The following is a 19,216-nucleotide window of genomic DNA, read 5'->3' as shown; positions in this document are numbered from 1 at the left end:
CAAAACTTCTCCATTACAGTACAGTTGCCCACAAGCTTTACCTTCCGCTACCTTTGGTAGTCAAGATTACAAGGATGTATTCTATTCGGTCAGACCGGTTCATTTTATTTTGTTGAATTGATATGTATTGGTTTAAATTAAGGTTCAAGATTTCGATTTCGACTTTGCAGGAGTGTCAAATACTATGCCTACACAGGTGAGCTAGATCGGAACAGACTGGTTAAAATCTGATACCAGATCAATCGGTTAGTAAATGGCTCGGTGACAAGCCTGGGCCTATTATGGATTAATAACTGATTGATTGAATATAAACATGTCCATGTCTAACATACTAGGCCCAATTATGACAATGGTTAGAAATAGTGCGAGGCCTTAAATTGGTGGGACCGATTAGTTAGGCTCAAAATAAATAGACCGGGCCCAACCTGTTGACACCCTTACAAGCGACCTTGGAATAAATGGTTCATCTTAGATTGAAGGAGAATACTTAACATATTGGATGTAACAGCATTCCATCTTTCTCATAATGGGAAACTGAGGAAGAAGAATTTCCTTTACATCAACTTTGTTTTAAAGAGAAGCAGTAGTAAGCTTAAAAGCTTTTCCCTCAATAGAATTCCTTGCACGATACAACCATCTCTGTATTTGCCACAACAAAATCTCACTCCAGTACTTTTTTCCTTTGCTTTATATTCTTCCATCCTTCAATTGATTAGAATATGCTTCACAACTATCTCCTTATTGTTGATCAACTTAGACAAGTATCTATCTCCAACCATGGGGAATTGTGTTCCTCTGCCTTCTTCTTCTTCTTCTGATCTTTCCAAGAACAGAGAGGCTTTAGCTATTACAACAATGTTCAATCTACCATCTCCATTGCCATCTTGGCCACCAGGTATTTTCTTTCTTTCCTTCTCTGTTTCTCCTGGAAGAAACCAATAAGTACTCAAACCTTTGAAATGGTTTTTAAGTTTCATTGAGTGTTGTAATTTTGATTCTGGGTTTACAGGTAATGGATTTGCTAGTGGAAGCATAAATCTAGGAGAGCTAGAAGTCTGTCAAGTCTCAACCTTCACCAAGGTTTGGGCCACCCATGAGGGAGGACCGGAAAACCTCGGCGCCACCTTCTTTGAACCTTCATCGATACCTGCTGGCTTCTTCATGCTTGGCTGCTATAGCCAACCCAATAACAAGCCTCTTTTTGGGTGGGTTCTTGCCGGAAAAGACGACAGCAAGGAGGCCTTAAAGATGCCGGTGGATTACACTCTTGTTTGGAGCAGTGAGTCCCTGAAAATAAGGCAAGAAGGAAATGGCTATATTTGGTTACCAACCCCACCTGATGGTTATAGAGCCATGGGTCATGTTGTCACAAGTTCACCGGAGAAGCCACCCCTCGACAAAATCCGATGTGTCCGGTCAGACCTTACCGACCAATCAGAGCTCGACATGTTGATATGGGGAGCAGATAAGGAGAGCAACACAAATGGATTGAATATTGATGTCTATGGTTTAAGACCCATTACTGTAGGGACTCAAACTCAAGCTGTGCAGACAGGGACCTTTATAGCCCATGTTGGAGACATGGCTTCTTCTTTACCTGTAGCTTGTTTAAGGAATAGTGATCCTAATTTGTCAGCTATGCCTAATCTGAAACAAATTGAGGCTCTAGTACAAGCATATTCTCCATGGATCTACTTCCATCCTGATGAGCCATATCTACCTTCTTCAGTGAACTGGTTCTTCAATAATGGAGCTTTGCTGTACAAGAAAGGTGAAGAATCAAACCCATCTTTGATTGATTTAAATGGGTCCAACCTTCCTCAAGGTGGTTCCAATGATGGAACCTATTGGTTGGATCTTCCTGTAGATGAAGGAGCCAAAGAGAGAGTGAAGAAAGGTGATTTACAAAGCAGTCAGGTTTACTTGCATGTGAAGCCAATGTTTGGTGCTACATTCACTGATATAGCTATATGGGTCTTCTACCCATTTAATGGACCTGCAAAGGCCAAGATAGAATTCATTAATATTTCATTAGGGAAGATAGGAGAACATGTTGGAGATTGGGAACATGTTACCCTCAGGATTAGTAATTTCACTGGGGAGCTTTCGAAAGTCTATTTCTCGGAGCATAGCAAAGGAACATGGTTGGATGCCTCTCAAGTTGAGTATGAAGGTGGGAATAAGGTTGTAACTTATGCTTCCTTGAATGGCCATGCATTCTATCCGAAAGCTGGACTAGTCCTACAAGGGAATACTAAACTTGGAATTGGAATAAGGAACGACACCGCCAAAAGCAAAACTTTCATGGATACAGGATTGAGGTCTGCTATTGTCTCGGCTGAGTACTTGGCTACCATCGTCGAACCACCTTGGCTGAACTTTGCTAGGGAATGGGGTCCCAAGATTAACTATAACATAGATGAAGAGATAAAGAAGGTGGACAATATTCTACGTGGTAAACTGAAGACTGCATTTGAGAATGTCATTAAAAGTCTCCCAGATGAAGTGCTAGGGGAAGAAGGACCTACTGGCCCTAAGATGAAGAGTAGTTGGAATGGAGACGAAGCTTGATTTTCATCTTCCTTGGTGTTTAGTTGTTGTTCATGTAGTATACTATACCTTGGTTGATGTACTTTGTTCTGGATTTGTACTTTTTGTTTTGGGAGTACTAATGTTCTTTCTACCAGAATAGAAAAAGCCCATATAATTGTACCATCTAAAATGTTCCTTATACGTGATGACAATGACATTAATGTATCTACAGTAACAATTCTGCAAGTCATTACATAACAAGGCAAAATTCTTATGAGGGCTGAAACCTCTCTCTCTCTCTCAACTAAATCCCCTGACAACATCAGAATATAAACCACCAACTCAAAATGTCCAGTCCTTAGGTTGGGGGGGGGGTGTTGTGTGGAATCCTATCCGAGCTGATTAATCTTTAATCCTCATTTCAATCACACTTACAGTTAGAACGCACTCTTAATGCTAATTGATAAAAGCATATAGAGAAGGTTTTTTCCAAAAAAAAAAACCTTTCTTGTGGAGAATTCACAATTGTTGGGAGCAAGTTTTCCTTCTTTTCTCAATCATGTTCATGGTCCCAAAAATCTTAATTGGCCTAAGACAATCAGCTTCTTTGAACCAGAATTCATGGTGACCTAGCCTGAGTTCAGCAACTCTCAACATTGAAATCCGAAAGAGCTGGAAATCCTTGCCGGTTTTATACATAGGCTAGATTTCCTTTCATTTTGGCCCCAAAACCAGACTCAAGGAAACTCGTAAGAGTTTAACCTAGACAAGTTTCTTGAACCAAAAACTTAAAATTTTGGCAATCTTAGATCTACTTCACTCTCCCCTGCCTCATTTTCTGGGTGCAGTGGCTGAAATATCTATGGTAAAAACGACTGGAATCCATGGAGTGCAATCCTGCCACTGAGTGCAAGTTCTAAATCCTTCATGCTTTACTGAAGGCATCAAATTAAGAATACAAATACATGACCTGTTGGACACACCATGGTGAAATGAAGAGCAGATGGGGCATCTTATATGCCAACCATCCAATTGTTGTAGGCATATATTAGATTTCCAGATGGAGAAAGGACAGCTAAAGTTTTCAACTGTCATTTATGATCAGAATACTAAGTTGATTTCCGGAGTTCAAATCAGCATACTACACTTTCAACTCATCCCTCAATTGTCTTCAACAGAGGAACCTTTTTACACCTGCCCAAACAGAAAGGCTGAAAACCAGAACAGAACACGACCAGCAGAAACAATCACATTTGCGCCACAAGAAACATACTAAATTAATCAATTTGAGGAATGCTTCTGTTTGCAATTCTGCAAATGTTTTGCTAGGTTTGCTATCATAATTTTACCCTGTGGGTCAACTTGTTGACAGCTTTCCTCTCCATAGCCGAAGTCATGGTGAGCAAGCAAAGGCACATCTGATTGTAGTTTATCCCCACGGTCAATAATAATATTGTGGAGCAGACAGCATACCAAGATAATACTGGGCAGTTTGCACTTGTCAGGTCTCCACATAATCTTGTGAAGGATTCTCCAAGCACCCTTCAACTGTGAGAATGCCTTCGCTGCAAATAACATTGCCTCTTTATGTTTTTCATTGAACTCGACCATGGAACTTGTGAGGTCATCACTCCCATATGGAGTGATGAGCCAGGAAAGAAGTGGGTAGGCAGCCCCTCCTACTATGAATTCTCTGATTTCAACTCCATTGGATAACATTTTCACATGTCCATTAAGACGCTGCTGACTCTCGCAGAGTTTGAAGAACCCAGAACACTTTAAGAGTCGTGAGAATGTCATGCCCCCAGGCCAACCAGTCACAATGTCAAGGAATCTCATCTCATCATCTACAATGCCCTGCAGGAACATGCTGTAGTTGTTTGCACGATCGGACCAGTCACTTGAAGTCTCAACAGCTGGTAGGGTCATGACAATGTGGGTAGCATCAATAGCCCCACAGCAGTTTGGCAATCCAAAAGCTGACTCAAACTTGGATTTAATTTCCTCTATTCGATCAGGGTTGGGCCACTTGAGATGGTGCTTGGCTCGCTCCTCCATGGCCTCTATGAATCTCCAAGTCACCTGAGATACTGTGGATTGCCCAACCCCAAAGGCCCCCCCTACTGATACTTGGGACTCTCCAGAAGCCAACCTTCTCAGGGCAATTCCAACTTGCTTTTCAACACTTAGAAGCCTTCCCTCAATGTTGATAAGACCAGATGGAGGCCTTGACACAAGATCTTGATGGACAAGGGAACAGATGTAGTCGAATGTCTTCCTTGATACCCTGAAGAAATATTTGAATGCTTCTGCCTCGTCACTGGGAACAGTTGAACCTGCAATTTCTGATTGATGGAAGAGAAGAAATCAATCATTGTTTTTCGACCAAAGCATTGAGCAAACGGGCACCTAAAAAGATATTTAAACATCCAGGAAAAAAGGAAACAATAAACATATTGGTGCATCCAGATGTCTCAGTACTTGTTGTTCAGCTGTTTCTCCACTCATCTCCAAAATATTCGCTAAAGCATGACCACTATGAAAAAGAATGTCAGTTATGAGTCAAATTAGCTAAAATATTTTAAGACTGACTGTAAGTTCTATCCTAGGGGCATAGAGGATACTTGATACTCCTAGGGGCTAGGTGGCACTCATTGGAACTCAAAAGATAAAAAATGATTTCACCTACAAAACTCTGATGTCCTATTGTCATTTTGCTAACAAAGCTGGTTTCCTTAACCCGACCTGAGCACACAAGCACCAACATATAGAGATATCATGTCTTGTATAACAGTATAAGCAAATGACAAAGTACATATACAAAATGTTTGGGTGATTTCCTTCGGCAAGGGAATCAATTTCCTACCTTCAAGACATGACTGGTTCTCTCAGGTGGAAGGAACATTTCTGCATAATATAAATAAAACCAATACACTTACAAGGAGACTTGAAATTGGAAATCAATGCTATTTCTTTCTCCACTGCATTCTAAACCATAGACCTTGTTGCCATGACCTCCAATTTATAGAACTTTTGACATGAATAAGCCTATGAAAGAAACCTATGCAAAACTTTAGTAAAACAACCAAATGACCACATAAGGGTTCTTCTACCGACTGGATAGCCCTTTTTTGAATCACCAGAATCAGTAAAACTAATTCTTTAAGCTACCAACCACAAGGAATTCAGTAGCTTAACACATATAGAAATTTTGGACTTTTATTAACTCACAGCTAGTGAGAAAGACAAACTCCCAAGCAGTGTATTTGACTGTAGGCTTTCTAAAGACTTGGCAAAATTCTCAGTAACGTAACAAAACTCCCATCTGTGCACACTCATATGGGATAGCTGAGTAATGGGTTTGCCAAAAGGACCTCCAAGGACCATGGATAAAAGATCATCAAATAGAGAGCAACATATATGAAAAGGAAACATTCGGTATACAAGAGAAACCAACATATATGAAAAGGAAACAAACTGTATACCTGTTATATATTATATCAATTAAAATGAAAAGCCATAAATGATATAATTAACATTCACTAATTCATTCATTTATCTTGAAATTACGAAGAAGAAGAGAAGTATGGAGATGAAAGAGATACCTGCACTAGAGTTTTTCAGCCAGAAACTCTCCCACCAGTCAGATTCAATGGCTTTGGGCTCTAGAGGAACTACATTTATACTCTTCTTCAAAGTTGGCGATTTCTTTTTGGTTTTCTTTGATTTCTTTGGAGGAGCCATCAACGGTGAGAGAATTACACAATCTGCTGTCTGTGTTCCCTACAGATACATATTTACATGAATCCCTGTTGCTTCTAACTCAACAGTTAAAAGGTCAATGACTCAATGGGTGTAATAGACCACTTCTTTTCTCTTTGTCAGAAACCCTTCGTACGTAAGCAACAGACTGGCATGGCACATGAGTTGTTCACAGTAGTGGATCCCTGTCGTTTTCTTTTGCATGTGTGAAGAAACTCCAAAGTGATCTTGATTCCAGTATTCAAAACCACGTGAGGCAGTGAGAGTCCTGAAAATATTTGTAGAGAATCCAGATGGATTACCTGATATCCATGCTTTGGATCTTCATAGAATAAATTTACAATAATTACCAAATGTCAATTAGTCAAAGAACAATTGCTGATGCCTGGTATATTCAGCAAACTGCAAGAAAAAAATTTGGATTGATTTAAATGAAAAAGGATGAAATATTTTTTTTCATTCTCATTGATTTTGAAAGGAAGAATCACATCTTGCCCTAATGCGGGCAGAGGCTGAAGACACATTGTTCTTCAAAGGAAAATAAAATGCATAAATAGATGAAATGTGAATAAACGGTTGTAAGCCAGTGCAAGTCCTGCCTTCTCATGGTCCTGGGACTCAGGAAGGGATGACTGCAGTTGGTCCTATCCTTCACCATATCACAATAAGTGGCCACTCTCAGTCTCAAAACCACGTCTTCAGACCAGCAGACTAAGCTTTTACTGTCGCACTAAGCAATGGCCCATAAACAGATGAAATATGAATTCAAACTAAATTTGAAGATGAATACCTTCTTCAAAATACAGTTTCTCCAAATTTCTTAACCCTTGACTATTGGTTGCGAAGATTAAACATGTGCAGGTTAACATTTTAGTGATAAAATACAGGTTGAGTAGGAATTAATAAGCTACAAATACAAATCAAAAAACACATGTGCAGGTTAAATATACTAGAACAATAAGATCCTATATGATCAGTTGTAAATCCAATTTTCATTAAAGATTCTGAAGTATCTGCCTGTCCATTTTCAAATAAGAGCATCATACACACTGGCTTCCTCACTTTTTCCAAGTAGCAGATATGGAAACACATTGATTACATTGGAATTGAAAGTGAAAGATAAAAACTCCTGAAATGGTTCAAAATAATGACCCAGGGCATTAGACGCCCAAATACCAAAATATTAGCTCATTATTCTATTGATATTTCTAAAGATTAACCATCTCATATGCAGCATTGGTAGAATTCATGTGTTGATAGAGAAAAAAGCGAAAAAAGAACTCTCTGTGTTGCGCATACACGAGCAAATAACGAGCAATAAAAAATTTAGAACGCAGACTGCAAAAACAAAAAGAGAAGAGAGGGAAAAGGAAAACTCTTGCATGAGAATCAAACAAAAGAATGAATAGTTATTTACCTGTCAATCTATCTTGTCTTCTCTGCAACTAAAGGATACAGGGAAGGGTTTTGAAGCGAGAAAGAAGGGTTTATGGGTTTATCCTTAAAAGTTGAGAGAAAACACTGGATGATCGAAGAATCATCAAATCATCGAAAAAATGAGCCTTGGATCGGTGAAAACCAGATGGGCTAATACCCACAACCTAGCAGAGTTCGAAGAGGAAGAAAAATTGAGAAGAGAACCCCTTATTACCATCTATCTCCTCGGGGCTATCGGGCTTTCGCCATGAAAGGATCAAAAGAGATGGGTGGGAAAAGTGGGAGTTTTCTATGATATACAGCTAGTAAGTGCAGGAACGAAGACAGCACTGGTACACTAGTCTGTGATGGGTCCCAATGTCTAATATCGTGAGATGGAAAAGATCCCAATCTAATGGTGTTGGATAATGAATGATAGCTCCTGTGGTATATCCGAATCTCCTCTAGCATCTCTCCTCCCAATAATAGACAGAACACCCAGGAAACCAAAACTCGTTTCCCCTCTCTCTCTCTCTCTTTCGTTCTCTCTCTTGTTCTTCGTTTCTCAGATTTTTCCTCCTCATCTCCTCTGTGATTCAAACTTGGGCTATAAATCTTTTATAGAAACCCTAATCATATTGTTTAATCGGCTGAATTTGATTATAAAAAGGTTGGTATTCGTCTGCAAATATCAAAATTGCTCTTTAGAAACGCAGCTCGACGGGTATGGCTAGACCGCTGAGTAGCACGAGGGTATTAGAATCTTCCAGCGCCACTGCAACCACTACCATTACTATAGAAGAACCCTCTCCTTCAGAATCATCTCAGCGACCTCAACAGCAAACCCTAGTTCTTCGCCTCGCCCGGCGACCTGTGACGAAGAAGAAAAAGAAGGTTACATGGAAGGAAGGTACCGTCGATAATGAATTCCTCAATAAGAAAAGCTCCAAAAAGTGTTGCATCTTCCACAAGGAAAAGCCTTTCGACGACGATGATAGCGACGAGGACGACAACAATGACCGATCGAAGAAGGCAGATGATGCCCACCATGCCAACGGACACGGAGGAGGTTGTTGTTCTCACGATGAAGAGGCGAGTTCGAGCGGTGGGCATTGATTGTTTCGTCTCTTCATAATCATCTGGCATAGTAAGCTCAGACATTTGTTTTTCTTATTTAGACATATTTTCTGTTCTTAAAGAAATACTTTTTGTGAGAAGATGATTTTGATCAGATTGCTTCAATCTTGCTGTAATGAGTTGTGATTTCTGGAGATGTAATGTCCAATCTATGTGTTTGTTTGTGATGTCTTTGAATGTAAAATGTAAAGCCGAACATGAACACTTACATGTGAACTTTGTCGATTTTCCCTGCACAGTAACTATGGTTAGGACCATTTCTGATTTGTGGAGAATGGAGATGTAACCTGGATTTCAGACTTCCTATCTCTGGTAATAGGTGGGTGAGCTTTGCAGTCCAGTCCATGCCAACTTCCAAGCCTTGTTTTGTTTTTTTTCCTGTTTGTAACCCTAGGAGATGTTTGTGAGAAGATGAATCAGGAAGTTTTGGCGACAGAGACAAGGAAAAATCCTGAAGATGACAGAAGCCAAGGATAGTTGGGAGTTGGGAGGGGGCCTCTGTCCTGATTCCATGTGGAGAGAGGAAGCTGTGAAAGCTTGCCATAATGCAGGCAAAGGGAGGCCCAAGCATTGCTCTCTTAGAAGTAAGAAGTATTCTCAAGGGAAGATATGATATGAAAATGAGGCATTGTAAGAGAGAGTAATAGTGGGAAGCAAGAGAGAATAATAGTGGGAAGGGAGGGAGAGGAGTCCATCAGTACTTGGATCGACCCTTGGTTTCCTTTCACTGAAGTGTGAGGACATTGAGAATCCTGGTTTTAGATCATGCAGGACAAGAGACTCTGAATCAAGTATTTCTTCTAAGGGGCCAAAAACCCATTTTCCATGAGTCTGTTCATAGACGAGTGGATATGGCATCCCCACAAAAATGCCCCTTCACCACGAGATCTGCTTACCATGTCTTGTATGTGAAATTCTGCTCTAAACACTCAAGAGGGAGATGTGGAAACTGAAGACAGTAACCAAAGTTGAGAAAACTTTCATTGGAAAGCCATCCATCATGAGGCTCTGGCTGTCAGGGAGAGCCTCTGTAAGAAGAGGATTGGATACTAATACATATCCTTTGGAACTTGAATGAGGAAGATACAGTAATGTGCTGTCTTGTTTACTTGCAATTAAGCAAAGGATTGGCTTTGTTCTTGTTAAATCTCTTCCAGTGGGAGAGAAAACCAGAATTCAATCTTTCAAGGGCTGGTCCTATCATGGTTTCTGGAGGGGGGGGGGGGTTACCTTTCCGAAGTCCCACTGTGATTGTAGTACGGGTTGGAGCATATTTGGGTTGGGTAGGGTCCCAACATTTTTGGAGGTTATTGAAGCTGAATACTGGATTCAGATCGGTGTGCATTGGATGGTTTAGTGGTGGGATTTTTCACAGCGTGCATGAAGAAAGATTTTTTATATGTTCTTAGCAAAAACTCGGGCTGTTCGCATTGGGATCTCTTTTCTGTTATATTGGAATTTGGAATGAGGGAAGAAAAGAGAAGGGGGAGGGGGTGTTTATGCTTATTTATTTTCACTCATATTTATTGGAGAGTGACTGCAGCACAATTCCTGATGCTCAATGAAACTGAGATTCTGAATGTGACCCAAGTAATATGTGTTGGAGCATATATCTGGGTTGGATCCCCCCTTCCGAACCTTTTTGGAGGTTATTGAAGTTGGATACTGAATTCAGATGAGTGTGCATTGTGTGGTTAGATGGCGGGATCGATGCCTCACAGTGTGCATGGAGAAAGATTGTCCATGATTAAGTGTTATTGGTGAATCATCGTGGATGGTGAAAGTTCTTCCATACGTTCTTCTTGAAAACTCAACTTGTTCTCATTGCGATTATCTTTTCTGTTATATTGGATGTTTTGTGTTGTATGACCATTTTGATCTGGTTATATGCTGTCGTATTTCTTGTTCTGGATATGAGATGGTCATGGATTAGCCCTGGCATATTCTAGTTTGGAATGAGGAAAGAATCAGAGAAAAAGGAGTGGGTTATGCTCTCCAATTTTCTCTGGTTTGCATTGGAGAATTACTGCAGCATCATTCCTTTTGCTCAATGAAATTTGAGAGATTCTGACTGCGACCCATGACTGATGCCTTAGTTGGGAGTTTACAATGAGAGGCTTACAATTGCCTTTGTGGCTGTTTTATCTTGTTTGGCTCCCAAATTTCATGCTCAGTAGGCCTACCTTCCTCTATCCACCTTTCCATTTGTTAATGTCAAGCAAAACGGAAGTTTGCCATACAATGAAAAGTTTAATTGAATTATGGACTAAACAATTGAGATGGACCACTAAATTTGATTTGTGTCAATCAAAAAGATATTTTATATATCCACTGGGTTAAATTGGCGAGTATTAATTTACAGAAAAGCATGTTCAAGCCCTAAGATTGTTTCTTGTGCCTCTGTGTCTGTCACTCTCTTCCCTCCTATGAAATGAAATATTTGTCTCTATTATGAGAGGAGAGAGATAGACACAAAGAGACTAGCGTATGCTATGTAGCTAGACAAGAACTCAATCCCTAATAATAGTAGGAAATTTTTTTCTATAACATTAGTGAAATATCACTCTTATATGATTTTTTTTTTCTCTCTGACCATGTGGGTTACATCATTTCCTACGCTGTAATTGGTGTGGAATGGGAGATTCCCCCCTCCCCTCCCCTCCCCTCCCCTCCCCCGCCCCGACCCCACACAAACACACATTTGCATCGTGGAGAACCCTTACCCTGATAATAATAAGGGAAGGGGTTCATTGTCAAGCTATGTGGCCCTTGCATCAGTGCAAAGACCAATGGGAGCTCATCTGATAAAAAAAAAAAAAAAAATGAGCGCATGCACGAGCATCCAAGCAGAGGGGCTAGTTAGTCATTTCACTACCCCATGTGAGAGGGCATGGGGGCCCTTGCGAGGAAACGTTCTTTTTTCCTAATAACATGAGGAAGTATTTTCTGTGGGGAAGTGTGCTTTTTGCATGCGCACAAGGATCAATGGGAGAACATGAGAAAGCAACTATAGGGATATAATTTTTTCTTTCATAGGGGGTAGGTCAGTTATTTCATGCCTCCACATGTCTAGGTACAGGGGTCACACTCTCCTCACAAAAAACTTTCTTCTTTTTTTTTTTATTTTTTTATTTTTATTTTTTGATAATAATGATGAAATGGGATATTTCTTGATTGAAGCTATATGAATGTGACATAGTGGAGATCGAAAAAGCAATTTGTTTCACTCGTTCATTGTTGAGTGGTGACCCAACTTAAATCAAAGCATTCCAATTCCAACTAAGATGAATTGGACCCTCTCATTTCTACATTTACAAATCCTTTCATACTTGAATTTGAATCTTATATCTTCTTGAACCAAACCCAATAAAGTATGTATGTGATGTGATCTACCCTTGATGGATCCCTGGTGTGAAGTTGTGATTTGTGAACCACCAGTCCACCACATTGTCACAATCTTCAAGGTTGGGCCCTCATGGTGGGCTGTGGGGCTTTTCCCTGGGCATTATGCTTATGAGGTCCATCCTTTGGATCATCAAGGCAGAGGATTGAAAAGGCATGATGGGCCCAACCACCAGGACTGCAGGAACCAATAAAGGGGCCAGAAGTTGAACCGGAAAAGGCCCGGTTGTCTGTAAAGCCAAGAGACCTCTAGTTAAAGATGCTAATTGGTTTGGTTTGGTTTGGTTCGACTCATATTGGAATTGACATAAACTGAAACTGAACCAATTATTAAGAGGTTTGAAGTTATTAAATCGAAATCAATTACTAACTGGTTTCGATTAATCGATTTGTACTGGGTTCTGGTTATATGGTTTATTATCACTTCGATTTGGTTTTTCATTGTTGGTTTTTTGTTACATGTCGTTCATAATTGGTAATTTCATCTAATCGTTTTTATCTAGTTTAACGACTTATCAGTTTATGCGGTTATGAATGATTTAAGACCAATGGTTTATAGGTTCAAAATGGAATTGAACCAATTAATTTTTTTTACAATACCTAAAACCAAACAGAGCCAAATAATAATCTATATCCCTTGAATTATTCAATTCAATTTCAGAAACGGTTTAGGTTTGAAATTGACACCCTTACCTAGTAGGTAACAGAAGATTTGGAGACCAAAAACATGGTGGGTTTGGGTAACCGGTTTGACCGATGGTCTGACCAAGTGTTTGAACTTTGAAGGTTTGGTAAGAATAAGATTAAAAAAGTAAGAACACAAATACAATTAATTCCTATAAGGGATATGAATCATCACCGACAGTTTCCAGATGTGATCACTAAAGGAGATGTCATTTAAAGATGTAAATGGACAGTCTAAAATCTGAATTCAATTTACATCGATATTTGTTTAGAGGTATTTCATTTAGTGTATCTAGATTCAAATTTAGATAATCCGGAAAAAAAAAAAAAAAAAATCCATCCAACAATCTTGAAAATATTTTAAGATTTAAAAAGGTTCTAGAGAATGAGAAAAGGAGAATCAAGAGACTAAGACAATTGAAAGAAAATAAATTTATCTGAACCCGATTAGGGATTATCCGAATCTGATCACATTTGATTCGTATTCGATCGGTTTACTTCTCTAGCGTTATTAGTGGCTCCAAACCAACAGATGGGGAAATGAGAACACATAGAGAATCTCCATTGACTGAATTGATTCAATTAGATCCATTCATGGCTTATGGTCCTCATCTGTCACTTATCATGCAAACCCGGACCGCATTAACAACTTATTATAGATAATTCACAAAAGATGAATATTACTTCTTTTCTTATTTGGTTGATGATAATGATGTGGAACACTACCGTACTTTTGCTGGCCACCATTGGAGGTTGCTTTGAGAAGACTTGGCTTTTAGCATTAATAAGCTCTCTCTCTTCCTCTGCTGGTGAAAAGTAGTGAAGATTGAGTAAGAAAATGGGTAGTTTCAAAACTGTTTGTGTCTTCTGTGGAAGTAAGTCAGGGAACAAAAAAATATTCAGCGATGCAGCCCTTGATCTTGGAAGAGAACTGGTTTGTTGGTTTTTTTTTTTTTTTTCCTTTTCCCAGTCTATTTCATATCTTCTTCTTGTTTCTCTCTCTTCTTTTTGGGTTTAGGATTATGATGTATACAGGTGGAGAGAAAGATGGATCTGATTTATGGAGGAGGAAGTTTTGGGCTTATGGGTTTGGTCTCTCAAACTGTTTTCAACGGTGGATGTCATGTTCTTGGGTAAGAGAAAGGAAAAAAAAAAAAGAAGATAAAGTTTTCTTTCACTAGGTGGTGAAGTTCGTCATTCCATCCTAGGGTTCATAAACTCCTATATGGTTTTAGTACCTTTTCCGAAAAAATCTTAAAAAATATATATATATATATAAAGATTCAAGAAAGATTAGCTGCTGCTTCTTCTTTACAACTTATTTTTGTCATTCATGAAATCAGTTCTGGATGATTTATGATCCTAATGAGTTTGCTTTCCTATTCATTTGTAATCAGAGTCATTCCAACAGCTCTTGTTCCACATGAGGTATGATCTCTCTCTCTCTCTCTCTCTAGCTTCAACATTCTAAGATGATGAAAATTAAAGCTTGTTATCAGATATCAAGCCATGCAGTGGGGGAAGTATTAGTTGTCTCAGACATGCATGAACGTAAGGCTGAGATGGCACGCCGGGCAGATGCTTTCGTCGCAATCCCGGGTATGTACTAATTTAACTAAGAAGGTTAGGGAAGGAGAAATAGTTGCAGTAGTTAACAATCATATTGGAAAGAAGGAGGATTCGAAGTTTAAGAATGTAGTGGTTATTTGTTATCAATGAAGGTGGATATGGAACTATGGAGGAGTTGCTTGAGATGATAACCTGGTCTCAGCTTGGAATCCACAACAAACCAGTAAGTTAATTTGCTTCTTACAGCTCCACTCTAATATGATTTTGCTTGTTCTGATTCTCAGTTTCTTAAAAGTGTGAGATATGTGAAATTTATGTAACTCCTTCTATGAAGGTTTAGCAGTGTAGATCAATTTATGAGTAGAACCCTCTCTCTCTCTCTCTCTCTCTCTCTCTCTCTCTCTCTCTCTCTCTCTCTCTCTCTCTCTATATATATATATATATATATATATATGAAATGATCTCTCTATCTCCTTATATGTGAAACCGTTTAACCTATCCACATTGAGTGCATGAAAAAGAAAAGTTTTCCATGGACTAGGGACTTTGGTTCAAGATGATTTGACGTTACGATTAGACTCCTAAAGCAATGAGAGTCTCATCACTAACACCGAAATGTCTTTTTGGGTTCAATCCAAGAATCAGATCCCATGGATTAAGAGGGTTTTGCTTTATGAAGAGCGGAAGATAACTTGTCCACAAAGAATTAATTTGTTTTAATTTTTGGTAAAAAAAGTTTAATTTGTTTTAATTTGAAGAATTGGTACCAAACATGCTGCTGTGTTTCTTACATTTAGATTTTATAAAGATTTCAAATATATATTAAATAAATAATAGATTCAGATGTTTAAGATCATGGGTGGACTCTAAAGTTGTGTTTGATATGATTTCCTAAAATGCATTATTGACCTAAAATACATTCTAAAATTGCATGCCAAACGCTTACTTAGTGACCAAATAAACATGTCTAGTTCTCATGACATGATGCACAATGCATGAAATGGACAATTTGCCAGAAAGATACTTTGTTGCTTTTTAGGGTCGCTATCTTGGATGCATTTGGGCGGCCAAAGAAGTGGAAAAAGAACCCCTAACCTCCAAGGCTGTACGCCTGTACCTGCCTCAGCAATTTGATTTTATCTTAGGGTTTCTCAGTGCATGACCCTAGTAGAGTGGTTACTACAGACAGGCCAGACCCACAATCCCCTCTTCTCTTCCTTGGATTTGATTCACTTATCCTAAAGGTTAGGTTCCAGTTGTTCTACATAATGGTCCCCAGCCTGACCCAATTAATCTATCTTCTTCAATATATTCTCAATCCCACCAATTAAAATGCACCACAAATGGCATTGAATGATGGTAAGTTAAAATCAAATCAATCAAATATTTGAATTTTTGAAAGTATAAATCTATTGGTGCTAGGGTTTTAAAACAAGGAATCATTATTTGAATTGGGTTCAGTTCATTTCAATTTGATTTCATTTCAAATCGGTCATATATGAGGAACTAATTAATAACCCTTAATGGGTTCGGTCGATATCATTTCAAATTGGCCATATATGAGGAACTGATAACCTCACCTGTCAGGTGAAACAGAAGAGTTGAACCCATGACCTCCTGAGACCCTGCAACCTACCGACAAAATACCACTACCAGTATTAAAACTTAACTTTTTTTGGGTGGTTTTCTCTCAAATATGGCAACCACCCAACTTGCCATCCAACTTGAATGGGATGGCTGTGATTGAGACCCAAAGCTAATTTATGTATTAGAAGAGAGGCAAAAACACATATTTAGAACTTGAAGTTCCAAAATCCAGCTTGAGTGTCATATCAATCAAACTATGTTTTTCTAGTGGTGGGGTTTGGTTGGTATAGTATAGAGATGTCAAACCACAATTCTCTTCTGCCAAAGCAAGCTAGAATTTCTAATCCAAAGAAGGTTACCTCATTCCATAATTAAGATAAGAAAAATGTGAGGTTATGAATGCCATCAATACTGAATCAATAAAAAATCATTCATTCTTCCTTGGTCAAATGTCTTTTTTTTTTTTTTTTTTTTTTTTTTTTTTTTTTTTTTTTCTACTTCTGATCCAAGGTTTAAAAACCCAGAATCGGGATTCGAATAGGTCCTGGCTGTCAGAATCGGTATGAATCGACCTAAATATGCCTTAACCCTAGTTTTTGAAAAGGGTCAACCAAGCCGGATCAGCCAAAATCAAGATCAGCCTCGAAACCGGCTAGTCTAATCCCTATTTTTGAAACCTGCTCTGATCTTCACCGGCTTTAGCTAATACAAATCAAGTTATTCACTAGGGTTAAATTTTGCTCTTATATTTTTCTGTACTATATTCATTCAGGTTGGTCTTCTAAATGTTGATGGATATTATGACTGCTTGCTTGGACTGTTTGACAAAGGTGTTGAGGAAGGTTTCATAAAGCCTTCTGCGAGGGACATTGTGATCTCTGCTGAGAACCCCAGAGAACTGATAGAGAAAATGCAGGTAAGCTCATTAGTTAGATCATTTGCAAGAAAGGTTAGTTATGTTCTTTGATAACAAAGTGAATCACATGCTTGGGTGTCTCTCTTGTATTTAGGGGTGTCAACATCCAATCCAAACCGGTTGGATCGGCTAAAACTGAATAAAAACCCAAACCGACAAATCAGACCGAAGCAACCGTTTTAACACCACCTACCGTATTATTACAAAATTGAAGTTTTGGTTGGTCTTTCCTCTGAAAAGCTTTTCCTCCTTTTTGGGTGCTGCTTTATTGTTGTTTACTCCTATTATATTATTGTGTAGGAATATACACCAATGCATGAACAAGTTGCAGCTAGTAAATCCTGGAAAGTGGAAGCACCTGACATTCCCACCTCCTGAAGAACTGTTGCATTTTGTGTACTATTTTTTTTTTCCTTTTTCACTCAATATCATTACTGAATTTGAATGGGACATGACCATTCAAGTTTTTTAGGGCTCAGGGGCACTATTTATGTTTCACGTTAAAGCAATAGCTCATTCACAATTTGCATTGAACCATTAAAAGCTCACAAGGATCATTGAGAACCTTCAAGATGTTTTGTCAAGAAACAAAGAAGTAACTATAAACAAAGAGTTCTGCTAACATGGCAGAAATGAGCAAGATCTCACAGATCACTCGCTAGTCACTGATAAGCAAGAACATAATAAAATATAAGGTCATGAACTCACAGATTCTGTAAAGTTGGCATTTTTGCATATACAAAATAACCTATAATTCACGCACAACAGATTACAGTTGGGCTTGGGCTTTCTATTTCAAATGAGTTTTATTTATTTATTTATTATTATTTTGGGGGGGGTGAAATGAGTTTTATTTATTTATTATTATTTTGAGAGGGGGGGAGGGGTTTGGTGGGGAGGTAATGGCTAAAGTCGACCTCAAGACTCGAGAACTCCTACTAAACGTGGGTGTAGCATACCGCAGTTTCACCAACTATGCTAGGCAATCATCATTTTTTTTTTCAATGAGTTTAGCACAAGTGATCAAGGAATATAACCTGTAGGTTTGGACTTTGGGAGAACAATGACAACTTCAGTAGAGGTGGAATCCATTAATCCCCTGTCCAATCAATCGCTTGGAACCAACAAACTATGACTAACATACAAGCATAGATATGCTCAAAAGTCAAAATGGGTTTACTTGGGATGTGTTTGGTATGCATTCTTAAAATAGATTCTGGGTCTAGAAAGCACCGTGAATCTAGAAAAATAGAGAAGAATCAAGTTCTAGAATATGTTCTAGACCCAAAATCTATTCCGAAAATACATATCAAACACAACCTTGGTAAACTCAATACCTTGGGGCCCGTTTGATAACGTTTCTGCCGTTTCTGTTTCAAGAAACGGCAGAAACAGAAATTCCTGTTTCTGCAAACAGAAATAGGTAAGAAGGGTGTTTGATAATTCTTGTTTCTGGAAACAGAAACGGGTAAGAAGGTGTTTGATAAATTCTACACCTGAGGTTCAACAATCGCCACTGCTGCTGACTTTCAGGCTGTGTTTTCTGGTGCCAGAGGTGAGGCCCAGAGCGATTCCAACTCCTCTTCCGTTGTTGATTTCAGTCACAACCCCACAGTTCTCCTAGGGGACTCCTCGATCTTGACCTCAACCTCCCCCTCCGCTGGAAGTTGCTTAATACTGTGATTTTGGGAGCGTCACTGGTTCAGAACGGACAATATTTGTATTTACATTTCAAGTTCTTGCTCCTTCATTTTTTTCTAAGAAGGAAAAAAGAAAAAAAGAAAAAGAGAGAAAAGGCTGAGACCGGAATTATCATGTAAATATGTGATCGGAACTTTTGTTTTCACCTCAAAGCTGTTTTTTATAACTGAGAAATCATGAATTTCTCTATGTTGTTCCTTGTTACAGACACGGTTAACCTTTTATTTTCCAGATTTTCCCTTGAATAGAGTATTTTATGTTCTCTCTTCATATCTTTTGTGTTAATTTTCTTAATTTTTTTTCTGTAATATTTCAAATCTTCCAAATTTGGCTGCCGGTATTACCACAATTGATCACCAGGACCAGCGCCACCACCGGCGTTGCCACCAGCACTACCACCGCCGCGATGTAACAGATCAAGGTTCAAAGGCGAGGGAGGTACCATCGGTGCTGGAGAAGACCCTTCCCAGGTCGAAGACTCAATAGTGCTGCTTTGGCTAGGTCTCTGAT

General features: G+C 38.9%; 4 protein-coding genes across 8 annotated transcripts; 3 read left to right on the top strand and 1 right to left on the bottom strand.

The window, feature by feature from the left end:
• The first annotated feature begins 257 nt into the window (after window positions 1-257).
• On the top strand, window positions 258-2,757 carry LOC122060410. The gene is made up of 2 exons (XM_042623494.1): window positions 258-895; window positions 1,010-2,757. The coding sequence occupies exons 1-2, from the start codon at window positions 778-780 to the stop codon at window positions 2,569-2,571; spliced, it is 1,680 nt and encodes a 559-aa protein (XP_042479428.1). The 5' UTR covers window positions 258-777; the 3' UTR covers window positions 2,572-2,757.
• A 763-nt stretch (window positions 2,758-3,520) lies between these two features.
• Window positions 3,521-8,042, bottom strand: LOC122060411 (protein ANTAGONIST OF LIKE HETEROCHROMATIN PROTEIN 1). 3 transcript variants are annotated; one of them, XM_042623497.1, is made up of 4 exons: window positions 7,712-8,042; window positions 6,645-6,696; window positions 6,138-6,562; window positions 3,521-4,877 (listed from the first exon to the last, which is right to left on the bottom strand). In XM_042623497.1, exons 3-4 carry the CDS (start codon window positions 6,274-6,276, stop codon window positions 3,814-3,816), a joined length of 1,203 nt encoding a protein of 400 aa, XP_042479431.1. In that variant the 5' UTR covers window positions 6,277-6,562; window positions 6,645-6,696; window positions 7,712-8,042; the 3' UTR covers window positions 3,521-3,813. The 3 variants fall into 3 exon arrangements, with proteins under 3 accessions (XP_042479431.1, XP_042479430.1, XP_042479429.1); XM_042623496.1 differs by lacking the exon at window positions 6,645-6,696 and having other exon boundaries at window positions 6,138-6,616; XM_042623495.1 differs by lacking the exon at window positions 6,645-6,696.
• Window positions 8,043-8,202: 160 nt separating this feature from the next.
• LOC122060412 (protein phosphatase 1 regulatory subunit INH3) lies at window positions 8,203-9,111 on the top strand. The gene has a single exon (XM_042623498.1). The coding sequence runs from the start codon at window positions 8,437-8,439 to the stop codon at window positions 8,824-8,826; it is 390 nt and encodes a 129-aa protein (XP_042479432.1). The 5' UTR covers window positions 8,203-8,436; the 3' UTR covers window positions 8,827-9,111.
• A 4,504-nt stretch (window positions 9,112-13,615) lies between these two features.
• Window positions 13,616-19,216, top strand: LOC122061793 (cytokinin riboside 5'-monophosphate phosphoribohydrolase LOG8-like). Of its 3 annotated transcripts, XR_006134720.1 has the most exons (8): window positions 13,622-13,867; window positions 13,969-14,066; window positions 14,331-14,361; window positions 14,433-14,532; window positions 14,655-14,725; window positions 16,862-17,005; window positions 17,100-17,224; window positions 17,306-17,476. XR_006134720.1 is itself a non-coding variant. In XM_042625264.1 (7 exons), the coding sequence occupies exons 1-7, from the start codon at window positions 13,772-13,774 to the stop codon at window positions 19,190-19,192; spliced, it is 666 nt and encodes a 221-aa protein (XP_042481198.1). In that variant the 5' UTR covers window positions 13,616-13,771; the 3' UTR covers window positions 19,193-19,216. The 3 variants fall into 3 exon arrangements, 2 of the variants coding, with proteins under 2 accessions (XP_042481198.1, XP_042481199.1); XM_042625264.1 differs by lacking the exons at window positions 17,100-17,224; window positions 17,306-17,476 and adding an exon at window positions 19,067-19,216 and having other exon boundaries at window positions 13,616-13,867; XM_042625265.1 differs by lacking the exon at window positions 17,100-17,224 and having other exon boundaries at window positions 13,633-13,867.

Source organism: Macadamia integrifolia, chromosome 14, assembly GCF_013358625.1.
Source record: "Macadamia integrifolia cultivar HAES 741 chromosome 14, SCU_Mint_v3, whole genome shotgun sequence".
In the NCBI taxonomy this organism is placed as follows: Eukaryota; Viridiplantae; Streptophyta; class Magnoliopsida; order Proteales; family Proteaceae; genus Macadamia; species Macadamia integrifolia.
The sequence above is the reverse complement of the archived record's forward strand: the minus strand, read 5'-3'. Positions and strand labels throughout refer to the sequence as shown.